The 21,123-nt window shown below is 42.0% G+C and overlaps 1 protein-coding gene across 5 annotated transcripts in view; it reads right to left on the reverse strand.

The window, feature by feature from the left end:
* dpp6b (dipeptidyl-peptidase 6b) overlaps nt 1–21,123 on the reverse strand; it is a 68,752-nt gene that overhangs the window by 12,762 nt on the left and 34,867 nt on the right. For 4 of the 5 annotated variants that reach the window (XM_088428909.1, XM_088428910.1, XM_088428907.1 and 1 more), the window contains 6 exons: nt 6,629–6,743; nt 4,028–4,126; nt 1,407–1,501; nt 1,239–1,313; nt 1,106–1,158; nt 312–393 (listed from right to left, as the gene is read on the reverse strand). In XM_088428909.1, coding sequence (XP_088285035.1) covers nt 312–393; nt 1,106–1,158; nt 1,239–1,313; nt 1,407–1,501; nt 4,028–4,126; nt 6,629–6,743 — 519 coding nt within the window. Of the gene's footprint in view, nt 1–311; nt 394–1,105; nt 1,159–1,238; nt 1,314–1,406; nt 1,502–4,027; nt 4,127–6,628; nt 6,744–18,306; nt 18,577–21,123 lie in introns of those variants that run through there. The other variant, XM_088428908.1, reaches the window with a different exon arrangement.

Genomic DNA, 21,123 nt, shown 5'->3' on the forward strand with positions numbered 1-21,123 from the left:
CTCACACAGGCACACACACACATCAGTCTGGGCCATGTGTTTTGGTTCCTGCGGCAACAATCCAAATGGCTGGTTCTGCCACCAGGAGCCATCTGCCGCGCTGGTGCTCACCATCGCCTGTGCGCTACCCTCAGTCCGAATGACGAACGCATTTTAAATTTCACCCCACATAGCTCGAAAGACAATTTGACATCACGCATGTTCTATGAGTATAAAAACATCGACTAGGTATTTAAAAAAAACTTGGACCTGTGATATAAATCAAGCCAAATAGTTCCAGCCAAGCACTGTGTTCAGGTGCAAGTCTTTACCAGCTGCTGGCCTCTGGGTCCCCATCCAGCAAACTGCAGCACGGCTTCATGCACTTCCGGAGGGTTCAAGGGCCACGTTTCCCTGTGAAAGACAAACAATACATGGCAAACATGGCTGCTTTCTATCGCTGTGCCACGCACCGCACAAGAAGGTTTTCATGCTTAACTGTTGCTCCAATGAGCTGACAGGCTAACCGGGCCAAGGCTAATGCAGCGTGCTGTAAATTCTCCGCAAAGTCAATTCAGAGATTTATTTCGAAAGTACGTTTGCTGAGAACCTGTGATAAGCGTGACGAATGTACAGTTCACAAGTGATCAAAGTGTGAGTTTTTTTAAATTATAATACACCGTGTTAATTATCCCACAACTAAAAGAATGCAGGGGGAGAAAGTGAAATTACCAATAATGCCCACTGGATGGCATTATCATGCTTTACATATACTCAAATGATGGATGTCAGATCTCATTTCTTTGTCTAAATTCCATCTGTCACATATACAAACCAAAGTATTGCTCAGGTTGAATTTACTAAAAAAAAATTAAAAAAAAACATCTTTAATTAGGGAATTAAAGAACTTCTATCTTGCATTTCCTGGCCAGAGCCAGTCAGAGAAAGAATGCAAATTTGGGTGCACACCCCATTGGACAACCTGGTGGGCAGACTGTCAGTGCCGATATATTGTGTGTGTGTGTGTGTGTGTGTGTGTGTGTGTGTGTGTGTGTGTGTGTGTGTGTGTGTATATATATATATATATAAAAACATTTAAAAATAAATAAGTAAAAATAAGTCTTACTGTGTTACAAGACTGTAAATAATGTACTTGGCCACATAGGAGTGCTGATAGATCTGCAGGAAGAAGTAATATAACAATCAAATACTGAAAACCAAACGTGACAGCGGAAGGCCAAAAATGCTGATGTTCTAACCAGTTTCAAGTCAAAGGCAAAAAGCACTTGCTGAAGGTCAGGTGACACCTGGTACCTGGCGGCCTTAGATCTTTCCTGGAAGGGATGAAGACAGGAAAAACAACAACATAAACGACAAGCATGCAGTGTTATGAGTGAGACGCTAACTTCAACGTCGTGTGGACTCACAAACATCTGGTTTGGCACGATGACACGTTTCTCCTCTGTGTCCACATTAAGCTTGATGACATCGCCTTCCCTCGTGCGATACAGCAGCTCGTTACCTGCACCGTTGAAATAGAACGCACGCTCAGTAGGTAGTAAAGTATTTACGCAATAAAGTAATCGAGTACTTTCGACACTAAAAACAAAAGTGATTGATTCCTCCAATACTCTGCTCAAACAGTTATTAAAATAATACTTTAGTAGGCTAAAGTAATAATTATTTGAGTACATTCGTGCCTAAATTAGTCATTTACTGGACTTTTTGAAAAAAGAATATGCGTGCGATTAAATGAGTTGATTGACAGCAAGTGTCAAAAAGGGATAAACGGGCGTATTGTTCTGCTTAGTTCCATAACAACAAATGAAATATTAATCATTATATTGTGTTTCAAAAGCGCAACCGCATAAAACTTAGTTTTGTAAAGATAATGTTTGACTTGACTCGTCCTGGACTCGTTCAATGCCAGGGACGTAGTTTCACGTTTTTCAAGAGTCCAGACATTCAATCCCAGATACTTAAGTATAGATTTAATAAGTCTCTGGAAATAATGTCCCTAACGTACTTAAATATCAATTGTCCGGAATCTTAAAAATCAACGTGAAAATACGTCCCTAACGTACTTTAAATATCAGCTGTCCCGACTCTTAAAAATAAACGCGAAAATACGTCTCTGGCATTGAATGAGTTGACATCGACAAAATTATTTAATTGCCCTTAGGTCCTTAATAGACCAAACAGACTCAGCGAAATCCCCCCCCAAATAATAATAATCATCATCAAAACGTCAATTTCCTTCATGATATGCATTCAAAACGAACGTACCCCTTGCGCAATAATCCGTGCTACATAGTAGCTACTATAAGAGGCAATGAAGATCTAGCGAGTTATCGAGCAGATGTTATTTGAGGGTACAAAATTGCTCACATTTGCGGGATTAAATGTCCGACTTAGTGCTCTTAAAGTAACCGAGCAAATCTTTTTCACGGTGGCGGATGCGAGATGAGGGGTCACGCCGAGTACCAGCGATTGTTCCGCTTGCCAAACTTCCATTCTGTTTGTACTTAAAGTAGATTTGCATAAGATTAAGGGAGCTTAAGTCCCAGATGTTGCTTAGCGATAGAGCAATATCTTAGCGGGAGCGTATAACGCCGCGCTATACTTTAAGAAGCCGTCGTCGTCTTTATTGTGCAGATGAGCGTGACGGTTAAACGCTCGGCGATTGTCTTTGCGAGGCGGGCGGCCCGGTCGGGGGTGAGTCCAAAGACGAGTGAGGCAAGAAGCGGCCCGACAGGGGAAACGGGTGACGTGCGCGCCATAATATCGAAGGCGCCCCGGCCGGGGCGTTTATCGGAAGGTCGTTCGGCCCGCGCGGGACCGGATTGTTTCAAACGGAGAGACGAGCCGCGATGTCGCCGGGATTTCATCAGGCGCTCAGAATGTTTTCATCAGCTTCCTGAATGGAGAGCATTTTATCACGCTTATCACGTATTCGCAAAAGTGTGATGTACGGGATTTTGCTTTTTTAAATAACGGTCGCGTTAAACTGGTTTTTACCATTTTGGTACTTGAACAATTGGTGTTTGAAATACCATATTTTCTGGAGTATAAGATATACATGTAAATAAACCACAGCATATTTTTTTTAAAAGTTACAGATAAGGCGCACTGGACTATAAGCCGCAGGTCATAAGAGGTCATCAGATGTTTGTGCAGAGAGAAGGTAAATGGAAGTTTTTTTTCAATTCGTATTTATTTTCAATAACTCTTTTGTAATTGTCTTTTTATAGCAACATCATATCTTCAACATATTTATAAATTACGTACCTACAGTATATATAATACTTTTATAGAATGACCACAGTCATTCGTTCATATCTTTTCAGTTCTATTCCTTAAACTGACAACTTGAACAGATGCACACCTTTACTTTACTAGTGGATTGCCTCCTGGTGGCTGGAAAAAAAACTGCAGATAAGATGCACTGGACTATAAGCCGCAGGTCTCAAATCATGAGAAAAAAGGTGCGGCTTTTTGTCCAAAAATATGGTATTTTTTTCTCGAGCCATTCGTATGGGAGAGGATTAGGGCCGGTGAAGATAAACCCAAAAAGTTTGAACCCTTTGAATTCTGATTATTCTCAGAATGCCGACTTTAAACCATCATTTTGAGTTTGAATCAAGAATTCTGAGGATAAAAGTCAGAATTTTGCTTGAAAATGAAATTTCTCTCATATTCTAACAACTGTTTGCTAACGAGCAAGCAAAGCTAAAGCGCCCTTTTATTTGATCTCCAAAATCTTTGAGAACCCCTGCGCTAGGGAGCTGAAATTTCACCCAGACGGAGTCAAAGTTGGACATGGCGCGTTTCCGTTCCAATTTCATTCCTGATTCACGTCAAGCAATTTGTTGGAAAAACACATTCAACGGAAGATATCACTTGGCATGCTTCTGACTCATTTGGAAAGCTTCCCGGGCATATTACTCCTAATTGAATGTGCAATTGGCCGCACGATGAAACATCTCATCCCGTCCAAAGGAGAATTGGCCCCCACGCTCCCGAAAATCTTGGTTCCCGTCGGACTCACCGCTGAGCCACGCGGCGTCTGGGTCGTGGATGCGGAGGTCCGGACCAAACACGTCGTCCAGGGTGACCTTCTTCTTGAGGGCCAGGCTCTCATCTTCACCTGTCAAAGCGCATGTCCAAGAGCAAAGGAGAAATCAAAAGTGGCGAGTGGGCGACGGCGACTGTAAAGTGCAGATAACGTCTGGGGAAAAGCTTCACATGGCTCCCGTGAAATCCGATTAACATTTCAAACGACTTTTACGAGTTGGGAAGAAAAAAAAGCGGGGAGAACTTTTTTGATGCTGATTTTTTTTTTTTTATATATGAGTGTCACTTGCGGGGCAGGGGTCTCCACCCTTCCTCACTCTTCTTCTTCTTCCTCTATGCAGATGACACCTCCAAGAGAGTAATGGGAAATCATTAAATTCCCTCCATCTTTTCATGGACGGTGGTCTGCACTTCAAAAGTTTTGAAGTCCTTCAGATGGTGTCATGGCCTTGATCGATTCATTCTGTTTAGTCTACACCACTGAGATTCTCAAAGTGTGCTTCAGATATTTAATAATTAACATTACTTTCCACAGACAAAAACTCAGTGGGCTCCCGCTTTACGAAATGAATCCGTTCCTCGGTTGGGATCGTAACGCGACTTCGCCTTATGGCGGGCTATCCAAACCTACGTTAATTAGCTAATGCGTGTAAAACCCCTGGTGAAAAAAATCTGAATTGTATATACATATTAAAGTATCAAAATGCTAGTATAGTAAGTTCTACTAATATATAATATACACGCATAAAATTAAGTTACATCATAAATAAAAAAATATATAAAGGATTTATTTACTTTTGAGTGGCGCTTGTTTTGGCCATATTCTATTAAGGGTAGCCTAGGCTAAGCTAACTTAGCTGTCTTCGAATTTCTTGATTTGTTTTCATACAAATCATCTTCTTACTTCTCTCTTGAACATCACTAGCAATCTTGGGACTCATGGATAACCAATTCAAGTTTGAATTAAGCACTAAAATACATAATAAATACATTGACGAGATCTGACAGCCATCATTGTGACCCCGTGCGCCGACCAATAGCAGACCGGCATCTTCGTGACACCATCTGACAAATGGTAGACCAGTATCTTAGAGAGGCGAGACGCCGACCAAAAATAAGAGCAATTACCTAAAAACGCCTCAAGAGGGAGGCAAAACAACAAACACAAGCAACCCCGCAGGCCACGACAAGAGGGGACGAAAAAACTCGCTATTCCACATCGTAACGTGACAAAAACGTAAGCCAGGGACGTCGTCCACTGTATTCATTTTCACAGACATTCAATCATGTTCACAGTATTTTTTTTTTTTTATATATTATGAAAAAAGATGGCACATTCAATCCCAGAGACGTAATTATACATCTGGACCAAGTTTCAAAACATTCAATCGTTTCAATCATCCAATCATTTAAGATTGTACGTCGCTCGCCTTTTGTCCACCTCGTGCTATGGGAGAGCGATTAGGAAGAAGGACTCGGGCAAGAAGGAGAGCTGCTGTTTCGATGATGTCGTTACATCAGATGAGCCGGCAAAGAATGGCGGGGCAAAGAATCGCAAAACAAACCCAAAGACAAAGTTGACGCGGGCTAACGCGGCGGGACGTCTTTTTGCGGCGGCTTTGAGTGCCCCGCGGTTGAAAAAAGTCGCGGAAAAAAAGATAAGCTCTTTGTCAGGTTTCACACGTAAACGTGTGCCAGTGTGTCATCAGCCGCTGGCAGGAGACGAGTGAGTGAGCGGAGCCAGATCCCCGCAAAAGTTTTTTTTTTTTTGTAAGATAAAAGTGGAGCAGTTTGACAAAAGGCCGTCATCTCCATTAAACATTAGCTTCTTTTTGAGGGGAATCGGCTCATAATCTTGGGAAACCTTGGCAGCCTTGACACCTAGCAGTCACGTTGAAAAAGTTGCAAAGAGTAGAACAAGGGTGCAAACCAAACTAGCAACAAAGTCAGACCTCTACCAAGGCAAGTTTTACGCATTTTTATTGGGTGGTGTTCTAAATTTAGGGTGATTCTGTGTTATTTTGTTTCATATCTGTTGTAGTTGTGAAGGTTAGGGACTCGGAAATGCCAGATGTCAGCATGATGTGGATGAGGCTCCACCAGAAAAAAAAAAAAACTTGTGTGTGTGTGTTCTTGTATGACTATACTTGCAAGGACTACTTTTGACTTTTCTTTTGACATACTGAGGACATTTTGGAGAAGTGAGGACATTCAGGCCCCAGGTTTTCTCAGATTTTGCTTTTAGACTAAAGGGTATGATTTGGGTTTGGTTTAAGGTTAGAGTAAAAGTTAGGCAATCGTTACGGAACGCATAATGTCAATGTATGTCCTCACAAGTACAGCTGTACAAACGTGTGGGTGTGTGTATGTTCCTGTACGCACGTATTTGTGAGAACAGTTTTGAGTTTTCTACCGACAGTGAGGACATTTAGGCCGTTTTTGAGGGTCAAGACTTGCTTTTAGAGTCTAGATTTGATTTGGGTTTTGGTAAGGGTTAAGATCCGGCTAGGAAACAAGTCAATGAGGTCCCCGCAACGACAGACAAAACCACCTTGTGTATGTGTTTGATACATACGAGGGGTCAGCAGGATGACAGAGGTGACAATCAGCGAGCAGATGACGAGGATGACCAGCAGGGCGATAGCGATTCCTTTCCAGTTCCTCTGAGGCGGCGCGCTGCCCACTAGGTCCTGTTGAACAACATCACACGTTACGTAACGCGCAATAATTAGGCCCTTAAGCCACATGTCTGTCAGCTCGGATAGAGCAGCGCTTCTCAAATTAGGGGTACGTAGGATTTTCACAAGGGTTCTGCAGCTATCAGCCAACATAATTTCATGTTTTTTAATCTTGTGATAAGAATATTATAGGTTTCTTTTCAAATTAAGAGCAAATTAAATGGAACATGATAGCTTACTATGTTAGCAATTTAAAATCTGGACTGTCCATCATTGGGGATTCTGCATCGAGGCACTGATTGTACATAAAAAAATAATTTTGTCATCAAATTAACCATAGACAAATCGAGAACCTTTTACAGCTAAAACTAGTTAAATAAGTGGACTAGTCCTTAAAAACAAAAATAATGAAACAGCCTTTTCACACTGCACTTAGGAACGCACATCATATTGTTAAAATCATTGAGGTTTTCTTTCCCAATCAGTTCGGTGCCGTACTTCTAACTTGTGCTTACGGCCTTCTTCACTCTCGCTCTTTGCTATTTTTGGATTGCAACCTCGACATGTAGAATGCGAGTGAGTGGCACTGGGGGCCATTAATATTAACGTCAATGCGAAAAAAAAAAAAAAAAACATGACTCCTGTCAGGTGTCATACCGGTTTAACTAATGGTCATCATCCAGATGTCAGCTATCGTATGTGTCGCGACTTCCACGATTCTTATTTTTTGTTGTCTATTATTAACATCCATCCCGCCGGTAAACCGGACTTATACAAGAACTAAAACTAGCGATACGGTAGAGTTATAATCTGGCAGCTGATGGCAACCCCACAAAAACACACACAGAGGATCCGAGCACCCACATGAGTCCAGCCGTTGATCTCTTTGTAGCCAATTAAACCTTCCTTCTCTGTGTGTTTCCGAAGCAGATGAACAACCTACTGAACCGTCCACAAGTTAATGAGCTGCGTCCGCGTGCACATGAAGGACTAGTACAGATCACTAAACTGGGTGCGGGCACCGATTTTTGGCTTTTTATTCCATTTGTTTAAATGTGCGATGCTACAAATGATGAAGGAGAAAAAGAACTACGCATGCGCCAGAATCATAACAGTAGTTGAATTGAGACTGCTTTTAATGCAAGGCTGTAGGGGAATCAGTTGAAAAAAGATTTGATTGTAGCTGCATTTCACGCTAACGTTGCTACATCGCTAGCCTGACTTGTTCACTTTGTATTGCCAAAATACTACCTAACCCTTTGATCTTTTTTTTATGTTTGGGACAGTAAAATCTATTGAAACACAAGATGATCAACTGTGACATGAAGGGAGCTTTTCCGTTCCTTTTTTTGTTGCTAACCGGAGTTAGCATTGAGTTAGCATCCGAGTTTGTTACCATGTTTATATGGTGACCCTGAGTGCGCTGAAATGTGCATTTTCATAAAATGTGTTAATGTTGTCAGATTTAACAATAAACAAGACTTGAGACAAAGTACATAACCAGTCAAAAACGCACCTTTTGCAAAACGGAGACACCAAAAATAATAGTCCGTCGTTTTCAGTTTCTCTAGTTCTTTTTATAACAGAGAAAGACAGTTACAAGTTTCACTATATTACCATACAAGGAATTCCTTGTGTGTGTGTTTGGTCTTTGCTCTAGCTTGGGTTTTACTCTCTTTATGGGGACTTGTGGGGACCATTTTGGTGGACCTCACAAGTTCAGACCTCTTTTTGAAAGTCAAGACTTTCCTTTAAAGTATACCTTTGAATCGGATTTTGTTTGAGGTTTGGGTAAAGGTAGATGTGATGGTGTGTATGATGTCATTGAGATGACCCCACTACGATGGAAAAACCCTCTTGTGTGTGTTAATATTAGTGTGTGCACATAATGGATTTTTAAATGATAACATTTACGTATACATATATACATCGATTCCATCATTTCCTTCCTGTCATCATAATGTCACATTTCATCATAACTCTTGTGACAATAATCGTAATATGTAATATAATTGATATGTATTATTACTTTTATTAATGCTATAACAGTATTATCTCTTTGCCAAAGCTGAACTGCTGGTGTCATATTTGTGTTTTCTTGCCTACAATTTATATTCACCCGTTTTTATGCTGCCGGTAAAATGACATCTTTTTTCACTGCCACTGACAGAGAATGGTGGCAATAAAAATGTCACATCAATTTTTAACATTCAGGTGTAGTATAAGTAGCAGGATGTTGACTGTGTTTAAAATAATGAAATGTTACATTTCAGACTTAACATCTGGGCCCTGATATTGTGCCCAAGGAAAGTCTAAGCACATCGTTTCGTTTTTTTTTTTTCATCTTTTGGTATTTTTGATGATTACGATGCTATGACTTTTTTGCTGTCGTTTCAGATATCGTATTTCTCAGTGGAGGGTTTTTTTTTTTCCTCATTTTTAACCTCCATATTAGGGGTTTCGACTTGTAACCGATTTATAACATTCATTCAAATGTAAAATATGTAGTATTATGTCATTTACAAAACTTAGAATAATTATAAAAATCTCCAATTTGATATAGTATACAATCGGAAAAGGATGTATGAATGAACCTCATTCTGAATTGAATTTTAGACTCAAAAATCTGAATTGGATAGAATCATAAGACAAAGATTCCCACCCTTAGCAATTATTTTGTAAATCAGCTGAAGTGTGACTTCACGATACAACAAAACCCACATGGGCTCACTAAACAGGCACGTTCTCACAACGAGGCAGAAAACAACGTTTTTTATTGGCTGCTTAATTTCACCTCTTGATGGGTGACCCAGTTATCTTTTTACAAGCCTCTAAAAGTAAATATTCTACAGTATGCCTTCAATATATGTGAAGCACACGTGCGTATATATATATATATATATATATATATATATATATATATATATATATATATATATATATATATATATATATATATATATATATATATATATATATATATAAGATATATATTAGATATATAGAGATATATAAATAGATATGTATGTATATCAAAAGTTCCATGAGAGCCGCAGTTACGCTCTTCTAATGCAAGATTGCTCCATTGATACACCTCCATCCCTTTGTGTGTTTGCGACCGTCTTCACCGTGCTGCAAATCAATAGCGAAAGCAGTGAGTACACACAGAAAACAGCACGCCCGTCAATAGGATGATTTATTGCAGCCAGGGTAATGATTTTCTATCCGCGTATGCGTACGTTTCACTCACAAGATATTCACCTGCCGCAGTTATTTGATATCTGATAGGGCCGACACGGCTGAAGATGTCACGGATATTACCGCCCGGGCCCCAAATAGAGCAACAGAATGCAATGACGGGCGTCCACCATCAAAGGTCCTGTTCCATCACTCTGAGGGCATTTTAATGCACTGGTGGAGCGCATCGACCTGACGTGCGCGCACACGTCGTTACAGTACACAAGTGTGACAGGCAGCCGTATGTGTTCACCGTGACGCTCTGCGGTGAAGCCTTGCAGGCTCGGAGGCGAGTAAATATTTCGTTCTGGTCGCGGCTCTCCTCCTGTGACTAATTGGCGTTGTGCGCCTGATCACACGGGAAGTGCTGGAAACATTGTAGATGGCAATATGAAAAAAAAAAAGAAGAAAGAAATGAATCACGCCCATGATAGGGCCAAGCAGGCTAACTCCCAAAGTATGATTTTCCTTCGCTGATGCATTTCTAAGCATTCCTTGCTTATTCTGCACGCTACACCGGCCGCACCCGTGCGGATGAAAACATTCTCATAAGCAAACTTCAAGCCAGGAGGTACACAGGAGCAGTTCTCAACGTCCTTTAGTTGTCATTTTCGGAGCCGGGGAGGAGAAATTTTGCACCGAGTCGGCCAAGTAAACAGCAACTTTTCATTTATTAGCTACAACGTTTTACTGTAGAAATGTTCAATTGGCCAAAGTGTGTGTTTGGGAGCACACAGCCGAACAGTAATAAATAATTCATCCACGGGGGGGCGCTATTGTTATGAATGCTGGGTTCCCACAAGGACTGATTTGATAGAACGAACTCATGTTAGTGATAGACCGCTTTCATATCGATGCATTTTAACGTCAGTAAAACGGTATTTTGGTCCCGGTTTTCAGCTGCGAGCCTCGTAAATACAAACTTTAAGGATGATGGATTGTATGCATGTCATGTGAACATGATGACCATGACAATATGACAAAAAAGTAGAAGACCATTTGGAATCAACAGGATTTTGTGATTTGTACTAGTTACTGCATTTTAGCATATTAGGAAGCTAGGCTAAAAAGAACAGGATGACGAGCACGGAAAGACTGAAAGCTGATGTAAAAATGAGACCGTTTGGAAGAAAGCAGAAGAAGAGCATTTGGAATCAACCCGATTCTGCGCTTCGCACCAGTTAGCACGTTTTCGCAAGTTAGCAAGCTACGCTAGTAAGCGGGGCGACCATAGCGACTTTGAAAACCCGATATGGAAATTAGAGCATTCGGAAGTGCCAACTGTCAAAAGAAAGTAGAAGAAGAATCAACAAGATTCTTTGCTTTGCACCAGCGAGCAAACTTTGGGATGTTAGCAAGCTACGCTAAACAGCCAACAATATTGTGATTGCGATTCAAATAAACTACGTATTTAAAAACGTAGTTTGTCAAGTGAACCGTTCATAACCATTCGTCAACAAGCTAAAAATAAACTACAACGACGGCGGGAAAGTGCAAAAGTTGAAATATGCTAACAGGCATTACCTCCTGGTTCTCCACGGGGGTTACCTTATCTCCAAATCCATTTGCTCCAATTTTCCCTTCACCTGCAAACGTGCACTTTAAGAGCGAAGGCTCTTTTTCCGGTCAAGCTTCCCTCCACTCTCCCTAATCCGCTCCGCCTCCCACTTTCCCTTTGTGGAAGCATCTCTTTGTCTCTGCTCGTCGCTCAAGTGTGAAATGGATCTTCCCTGATCTCAGAACCCGGTTGCCAAGGGAACCCCAGCGCCCGCCGGAGTCACATCCACAGTCCGGTACGCCGCACGCTTGATTAAAAGGAATAATAACCAGCGGGGGTAATAATTGCGCGTTACCCAAACCGCGCCACACGTGTTCGCCCACGGGCTTAAACTCGAATCCCGATAAAGACATCGGACCCTCGAAACGGGATCCGCGCAAAACGCGGCTTGAAGCGGCGGCCTTCGGACACCGGGGTAAACTTTTCCTCTGGCGCGGCATCAATAAATCATGGCCGCTCATGAGAGGGGATTAAGAATTTATGCCGGTTGGCTTCCTCGCCTCTCGTCTATCCGGCCGGTCCTCCTCGGCCAACGTGGACGGACGCCCGAGCTGAGCCGGGGGACCTGTCGTCTGGACGCAATCTGTATAGCTAATTGGAAAAATCCCGGAGACAGAATGCCGTTCGCGCACACACAAAAACACTTAGATAAATTACATTATTAGAGTAAATGATTCCTCAAAAGGTATTTAAAAACTTTTATGTTTTTTTTTAACTTTTGTCAGACTGAATTCTCTCCACGATGGGAGGAGCAGATCTCATAGCTTTTGTAAACAAACACTGTCGTGACACAACTTGCTTTAATATTAACATTCTTATATTATTGCAATTACACCACATGACAAAAACAACTTTTCCCTGAAGCACTGCATTAAAGCAAGCATTTTTTTATTTTTTATTTTACCAAGCACTTTGATGCACTTGCTTATTTTTTTCCATTTTAGGCTAAGCTGTAAGCCGTATAAACACTGTAAAAAATAACAGTCGTTGAAAGTTGATTTGATGGTTTTTTACATTTACATTTGGATCATGCGTAGATTTTTGGATGACATAATGATCTGCCATGAGGTGAGGACGTGCATGTACAGATATGTCGCAAAACATGTTTGATGTCATGCAAAGGGCGTCACTTTGTCGTTTCGTCTAAATTGGTATGTTCGAGTGTTTTTTTCTGTGTGGAGTTTGCATGTTCTCCCCGAGCCTGCGTGGTTTCTCTCTGGCAACTCTGTAGCATTTTAATCTTCATAACGGTTATTTTCTTCTATTTTTTTTTTTAATAGTTTTGCTAGTGATACGTCAAGACTTCTAATTGGACCGACAACAGCACATTTCAATGTCGACTTGTTGACCGGCGTTGTGTCCAAACAGCTTGGAGCCGGTTAGCCAAAGTGGCAGCTGGAAGCTAAGTGATGTGGAAAGGAAAAAAAAACAAAAAAAAAAACAGCAGTCGTTGAGCCCAAACACTGATTGGACAATCAAGTGACTAGCCGAGTGAAGGAAAGGAGGGGGTGTTGTGTCGCGCCGCTGGGTGACCGTGCACGTCCTTCCGCCGGACACAAAATCATTGGTGCTGTTGCCGGTGAAAATAATGAGGCGACACTTCCTCCCTTCTGTGCTTGTTTTGTACCATTGCTGCAATGTCAAAAAGTAATCGCGCCAGTCGCGCCGCCGTTATAATATGACAAGAGCACAAGTCAAAATAGTGTTCAATGATTCATGCGACTTACCCTTAGTCCTATTATCAGATTTCGCACGGCAGTGAATTATTTAACTTTCGGTCGCATCCATCATTTGGACACTTAAACTCGGATACCTTAGCATTTGGGTGTGTTGTTGGCACAAAAGATGCCACACACAAAATGTGAAGTAGTCCACAAGGCTCTTTTTTGAATTGTAGAAATCATATATGAGAAAAACCTTAAGGAACAATGTGTAAGATTCAGACCGTTTTTCATTAAAAAGGAATACATTAAATGATTCTAGATTTTGAAAAACTTGCAAATTCTTAACGACCAACAGTATGTTTTAAATATAATTGTAGGTCCAGTTCTCATTAAATCTTACCTGGGGGGTGGCACCCCTCCAGAAGCGGCCATGTTTTTTAAAACTAAGGACAATGGTAAATGCAGCACCTCCCGGTCTAAATCTTAGACATTGACCCTTTAAGTACCGTATTTTCCACAATATAAGGCACACCTAAAAGTCTTAATTTTTTTTAAAAAGCTGATGGTGCGCCTTATAATCAGGTGCGCCTTATATATGGAGCAATTTTGAGATTGGGATTGGTAGATGGGGAACGAAGTGATAAAGTAAGCTTTACCTGTTTCTTTTGTGTGTTTACAGTTGAACAAGGTCGCTCATATTGACTGAGGTATTATGCTATTGAGAGTTTAGAGTTATTATTTGACCTATTATTGTTATTACTTTGAGTATTACCATATTGTGATTGAAAAAGTTTTAAAATACGCATTAATGAGGGTGCGCCTTAAAATCCGGTGCGCCTTATATATGGAAAAAGTTTTAAAATATGTAATTAATTGAGCGTGCGCCTTATAATACGTTGCGCCTTATATATGGAAAAAGTTTTAAAATATGTAATTAATTGAGTGTGCGCCTTATAATCTGGTGCGCCTTATAGTGCGGAAAATATGGTTAAAAAAATAAATAATCACCATCCATTCCATTTTAACACAAACTGAGCGGGGAAGGTCATGTTGAACTCATACTTTTGCACTGCATTCTGAAAAACATCAGAGTATTCCTTATAATTCTCGAAAATATCATTTTTTTTAAATATATTTTTAAAACTCTTTGAGCACCGCCATTGATTAACATCTTTTCACTTCTATTTGATAGTTGTTCCATAAATTGAAACCTTGAACAGATACACGCATTTGTTTGCCGGTGGCTAGCAAAAAAAAACAACAACAACAAAAAAAAAAACAGATAAGCCGCACCGGAGTATAAAGCGCAGGGCTCAAATCATGACGAAAAAGCGGCGGCTCATAGTCCGAAAAACACGGCACGGTTCTTTTGAACCGTCAGCTCATCGTTCCAGAACGACATCAAAATAAAATGTTTGCGCTGACTTTAAAAGGCGTAAAAAGAAAGCGCAAGCTCTTTGCCCGGCCATTAAAACTGCAAACAAAGACAATTAGCTGCTATAAAAATGAACAACAGCCTCAGAGACCAAACGGTCAATACCGTCCCGCTGTGTCTTTTTGAAAAAGCCAAACCTTCAAAAGAAAACCCAAACACTTCCATGCGCGTGAAATATCAAGTTGGCTTTGTGCCAAATAAAACAAAGAAAAAAAAAAAAAGGACAAAACGCTATTAAATCAGTCGGCATTTTCCGGGCTTTGCTGTGGCCTTGTTTCCTTTGTAGTAACTAAATGAATCAAATCAAAAGAATGACATTATCCACAGTGAATTGGAAAGGCGAGTAAAACGGGACTGATTTCACCTGGCGTCTTTTGAAACTTCAGAAAAGCAAAAAAAAAAAAGCCATTGATTTAGATGTGATTGGCTCAGCAGGAAATAACTCAAGTCTTTTCTTCCACCGCTCGCTCGCTGAAGGGAAAGTAAATTAATCACCGACTGCAGACTCCATGTCGGCGTTTAATCACCGATCATTTTTCCCGAGTCTTTTCATACTCTCCCAATTCCCCGCGATCTGCTCGCTTCGCCCAAAACTAACAACAAAATAGCGCGCCTGATTTCAGCATTAAAAAAAAAAAATCACTGAAATAATAAGTAGTTTTATAATCGGCGTCGCACCAATTCGAACTTTTTTTTTCGCCAAAGCGAGAATCCGCTGGAAAGGACAGCGGATTTAATCGCGTATTGATTTTAAAGCGCGTCTGCATGGAGATGAGGTCAAAGGTCACAGCGGTCATCGCGGGGGTCATTCGGAGCGCTCAATTAGTTTTAACGTCGGGGAGCTTTGTGGTCACTTAGATTTGCGAATAACGCTCGTGGAGACAATATCTTCTGAAAATCGAAAGCGATGCGGTCTAAATTCCATATCTCACGCGTCGGCAAAATAAGGTCTGGCGGCGGCCGCCGGCTGGAGCAACGTGAAGGTTCCCCTCATTCAAATCGATAATGAGATGAGTCAGCTATATTATGTTTCATTTAGTGCTCTTATCAATGTACTACAATTGTTTGCTTCGGAATCACTGAGGGGGTAATGTTACATTATACCAAGATTGGAGTCAATCTCCTGGACATGCTGGCAAATTCTCGCCGAATCCGTTTTGATATCAACAATGGTATCGTTTATTCATCTATTATCTGTCGCAGGCAGCATTTGTTTTATTTATTTATTTTTTTCTACGGTGTATTAATTTTCAATGTATTTATTCAAATATTTAAGGATCCGCTTGATTTATCTTGTGATCGTCGAATTAGGGAAATACCTGCACTAGTTTTTGCCAATTTAAAATAACTCGTAATATTCGAAATTTGTTCTCGTTATTAAAAAAAGAAACATTCATTTCTATAGGGCTGTAATTGACGATTATTGTTGGAATAGATCTTTGATGTTTGGCAGTAGATGAGTTGAATTTGTCGATTGATGAGTGCAGAGTGCAGAAAATTTTTCAATTTTTCAAACCATTCAACAACAGTTTTTTCAAGGGAAGAGCCAAAAAGTGAGTGGTTTTTAGTCTTCTTCATGATTAATTATCAAAAATAATGACTATTTTCACTATCGATTAGTTGTTGATTATTTGATTAATCATTGCACTACTAATTTTATTATTATTATGTGACTTTTCCATGCCTTGCCTACTTTATTATTTGCTCGATTGTGGAACGCAGTCTGCTCGGAGAAGTGAACAGAATAAAAATTTCATTGTGCAGTTTTACGATGCAGATGACAATTTAACTCTTGACTTGACACTCGAATCCCAATTTGAAACACCACCCATTGTAAACTCATTCAATGCCAAGGACGTATTTTTACGTCTTACAAAATTAGACGTTCCTTCCGAGGTAGAGGTATATTATTAATTTTTTTTTTCACATGGTTGGGTAAAAGAAGGTCTGGCGACCAGTCCTAGGTGTACCCCACCTCTCAGTCAAAGTCAGTGGGAACAAACTTGTGAAGCTCATCAGGACAAGCGAGCCTGGAGCAGACTCACAATTAGAGCGCAGAAGCATCATCGAGAGAGCGACGAGTGAAACGCTATCCGGCTCCGGGTTGCCTTCAAAGCGCGGCAATCAAACACGTGCCTTCTAGTGCGGCTCAAAACAAGACGGCGACTGATCACGTATCACAGAAGCAAAGCAGAGACGTGTCCTCCCCTGTGCCCGGAACAACTACACTAATGAAGACATCCGCCATTTCTTCTCTATTTATTGGTTTCTCTTTGGGATTAAAGAAGGACGCGCCGGTGGATTCCAAGCAGGAGGCTTCAAATCTCAGCCGCGCAGATTGAGCGCAAGCCCGTATCGCTAGTCGGTGTTAGCGAGGTCAGCGTTGAAGCTGTCATTCACGCGTAGCCTCAGACCCAAACGGTTTTGCAACAGGCTGTCAACGGTGAAAAGGAGCAACGCTAAGTCGGCGCAGGTCACCAGATCTGATAAATGAAAACGGACATCGGACTCTACGTGGATGGTAAAAAGTAAACATGCCGCGCGGTGAGAAGCACGGCTCGCCGTCGAGAAATGTCAGTACCGTAAAACTCGTATTGACGGTATTTTCCGCAGTATGAGCCCCCCCTAAAAGCCTTCAATTCCCTCAAAAGCTGACGGTGCGCCTTGTAAAATGCATCAAAGAACCTGAAAGTAAAAAAATAGTGATGAAAATTCTTATTTTGTTGCAGTTACACTTCACATGACAAAAACAAAGCCTTTTCCCTGGGGTCAATCACAAATCCCCCTGGCATCACCTCGCGTCCCTCCGGGGGGCGCTGTTAAGCACTGATCAAAACAGTTTTTGGAATATAATCAAATCATCTTTATTCTTAATTTCTGATTGACTGACTTGTCTGTTTCTGTTGACAGCTACCACTGTAGCTTCTATTCTATGCGCCTTACAATGCGGAGCGCCTTATATTTGAAAACAGTTTCAAAATAGGCCATTTGTTGAAAGTGCGCCTAGAAATACTGTAATGAGAAATTAAATCGGCAATGTGTGAAAATATGATTTATATGCATACGTTTAACTGCGAAAGGCGTAAAAATCCCTTTAAAATCTCTTGTTACACTGAGAGTCACAAATATACCCGGTTAAATTGATTCTTTTGCTTTTGAAAATCGGGCTATTTTAACTGCATAAGCTCGGAGCGTGTTCATGCTTCCAGACCTCGAAAATGTCCCGACAACTCCACAACAAACATCAACAACCGAGCTGTCGACGACACGCAACTTTAATTCGATTGCTGTCCAGCCCCTCATAGCCAAGCGACGACATTATCGGGGCGGCTATCGCACTTGCGGAAAGTGTGTCTACACGTCATTCGGCGAGAGCCCCGCCGTTCCCTCCGGCCTCATCGGCTTGGCCGGCCTCCAGCCCGGTTTTACGTCAGCGCTCCTCCAAAATCTGATGAGGTCCCTGAAATCTAAGGCTCCATTCGAGAGCCGGCCCGGGGCTGAGGTTACACCAACTTCATCAAATATTTAATTTCAACTTGCGCCCCGGCCGTTCCGCGCTTTGACATTCGCACGGCGGGCGTCCCGACCCCGGCGTCCAAAATGTGCTGACGTGAAGGCGAACCGACGTGATGGGGATGAGCGGGAGCGAGCGAGCGCGCGAGCGAGCGAGCGAGGTCCTACCTGGTCCGGCTGCTGAGCGCCTTTGGGCGGCCCGCCGGCGTCTTTCGCAGAAGTCATGGGAGTAAATAAGAAAGGAGGAGAGGAAGGAGGGACGAGCGTGCGCCTTCCGTCCTCTGCTGACAGGTGCAGAATAATGAAGACTACAGAGATACGGGGAGCGAGCGAGAGAGTGAGGAGGAGGAGGAGGAAGAGAGCGAGCGGGCGAGCAAGCGAGCAGGAGTGTTCAAGGATATCTGATGATTTGCTAAAATAATGACGATCGTGGGCGCAGACGCTAGCTGACGAGCTGCCATGTGGGAGGTTGCATTTACCTCTGCAGCAGTGAATGGGCTCTTCTGACCCAACACACACACACACACACACACACACACACGCATCTCGCTGCTTTTCATACGTGCCAGACCATGCTAATGGATTAGGGCGCAAATGTCAGAGGAGACAAAAAAGAACAGCAAACAGGAGGTGATTATTGTTTGCTCCATTTTTGCACAATGGAATGAGATGCAACAAAATGCATTAGTGGATGAAGATGACACTTGAACGACGTGTTGGGTTTTTTTCAATGACTGTAAGAAGTAGATGGTATTCCTGGCCCATATGATACCTCACGTTATACAGTGGACCCCCTGGTTACAGCGTCCCTGGCTTTTTTTTTCGTCCCCTCTTTATGGCATTCATCCCGCTTTACGATGAACATCAACAACTGTCATGACACGTGGTGTTGCTTGTCTTTGTTGTTTTGCCTCCCTCTTGAGGCGTTTTAGGTCATTGCTCTTATTTTCTGTTGGTGTCAAACTGCCTCCGCTGCAAAGGGTCACCGCAATGCTGGTCTGCTATTGGTCGGCGTCCCGACTTCCTAAGATAGTGGTCTAGTATTGGTTAGCGTGATGGGGTCACGAAGATGCTGGTCTGCTATTGGTCGGCGCGCGGGGTCACAAAGATGGCTGCCTAAAGACTTGATCTCCATTGTAATTTCGTCTGAGATATTTGGTGACGATTGAGAATTTTGTTGATGACTTTTTGGGGCCATCAAGGCATCTGCACTGGACTCTTCCTGCCTAATATGGCACAATGCGTTATTTTTAGCAGTCGGCATCGAGCGCAACCTGTTGAGCCTGGAAGGGGGCTCCTCCCACCTGCGGTCCCTTCTGATGGTTTCTTATTTTCCCCAGATGGGGTTTTTGAGTTTTCCTTCCCCTTCTGGGAGTTTTGTTGTGTGTGTATTTATGATGTTCCGGATGACTTCTGTGAAGCCCTTTGAGACTGCCGTGATTCAGGGCAAATAAAGATGACTTTTTTTTGGTGTAAGTGAGAGCTAGACAATGGAAAATCATATGAACATTTGTCAGTTGGGGGTGGGGGGGGGTATTAGTGAAAGGTCAGTCAGCTGCTCTTTTATGTTCAGATGTGCGATGGCTATCATCAGTAAATATTCAGATCTTATCATATAATTCCCAAACCTCACGTCGGGGGCTGCTTATTTTCCCCCGAATTTGTCACACGTCCATTTCAATCTCCGGCCCCCATCTGACGGCTCAGCTGCCGATCTAAATGAGCTGTCGGCGTGGATCAAATCACTTCGCACTTTCGGTCCATTACCAAGCAAATGGAGACAAGAATCAATGCGAGAAAAACAAAATCTTTCCAGGTATCAGCCATGTTTCTTTTTTTTTTTCCCAGGGCGCGATATTGTCGTTTCTTGCCAAATTGAAAAGACCAATTCCCGGCTGACAGTAAAAGGCGGCGCGGGGAGAAGGAGAGAACGCATTTGCATATTATCAGCGGAGAAAAGAATGACGTTGGCTGCGCGTGTGCGCTTGTAAAACAAAGAGGTCTGCTGCTGCTGCTGCTGCTGCGGCTGCTGCCGTTGCCGGCCTGGCTCTTGAGAGACGCGGTTAGTGTCCTCCCACATACAGCAGAAATAGTTGCTGCTCCTAACAAAACATTGTTAGCGGCGCCGGAGCTCGATCTGCTCCGTGTGTGTCACATCACTCCGTGCGCACACACACACGAGCCACGCTCTTGTTAGCACAGCTTGTCTGCCTATTTGCACTGTGTGCGCGCGCGCACACACACACAGGAAGATAAGCCAGAGTGTATTTCCTCACAAGTCATGCACAGCCGCCGGCCTTTCAAACCAATCGTCTGCGGGGAGAGTTGGACGATATTGTAGAGGCGAGGCGGCGGCAAAGCGGGATGGAGGAAGGAAATGATTCCCTCGTTACACCCGTGCCCATTAGTGCCATTAAGGCTCTCTAAAGGGGCATTAGTTGATGGTTTTTTTTTTTTTTAATTTTTAACAGCGGAGGAAATTATTCATTCAAAACTCAGTCACTTGTGAAAGCATAAGTGCAAAATCAACTTTCTAATTAATTACGGGGCCACTGCAGTAGCAAACATTATAATAATAAAAAAACGTAATATTTTGACTTCTAATGCAGTTAGGATTTTTTGTTTTTAAACGAGGAATTGCTTCAAAAAACAACACACTTCAATGAATTGGCTACTTGGGCAAAACACTAAGTGATCACCAATATTTGAGAAATAATCAACTCTATTTGAATCACAAGTATTATCATTAAAGGGGCCACAACATGAAACTTTTTGCAGCTTTTAACCATATTCCAATGTTGATTTCTATATAATCTTTAATATTTATCTTAATCTTTTTTCTCTCTCTCTAAGCTGTAAAATATAAACACTGTAAAAAAATAATTAACAGTTGTCGAAAGTTGATCTCTCGCTCTCTCTCTCTCTCTCTCTCTCTCTCTCTCTCTCTCTCTCTCTCTCTCCCCCCCCCTCCAAGATGTAAAATAC

Source organism: Hippichthys cyanospilos, chromosome 12 (assembly GCF_059441005.1).
Source record: "Hippichthys cyanospilos isolate Australia breed blue-spotted pipefish chromosome 12, RoL_Hcya_1.0, whole genome shotgun sequence".
NCBI lineage: Eukaryota > Metazoa > Chordata > Actinopteri > Syngnathiformes > Syngnathidae > Hippichthys > Hippichthys cyanospilos.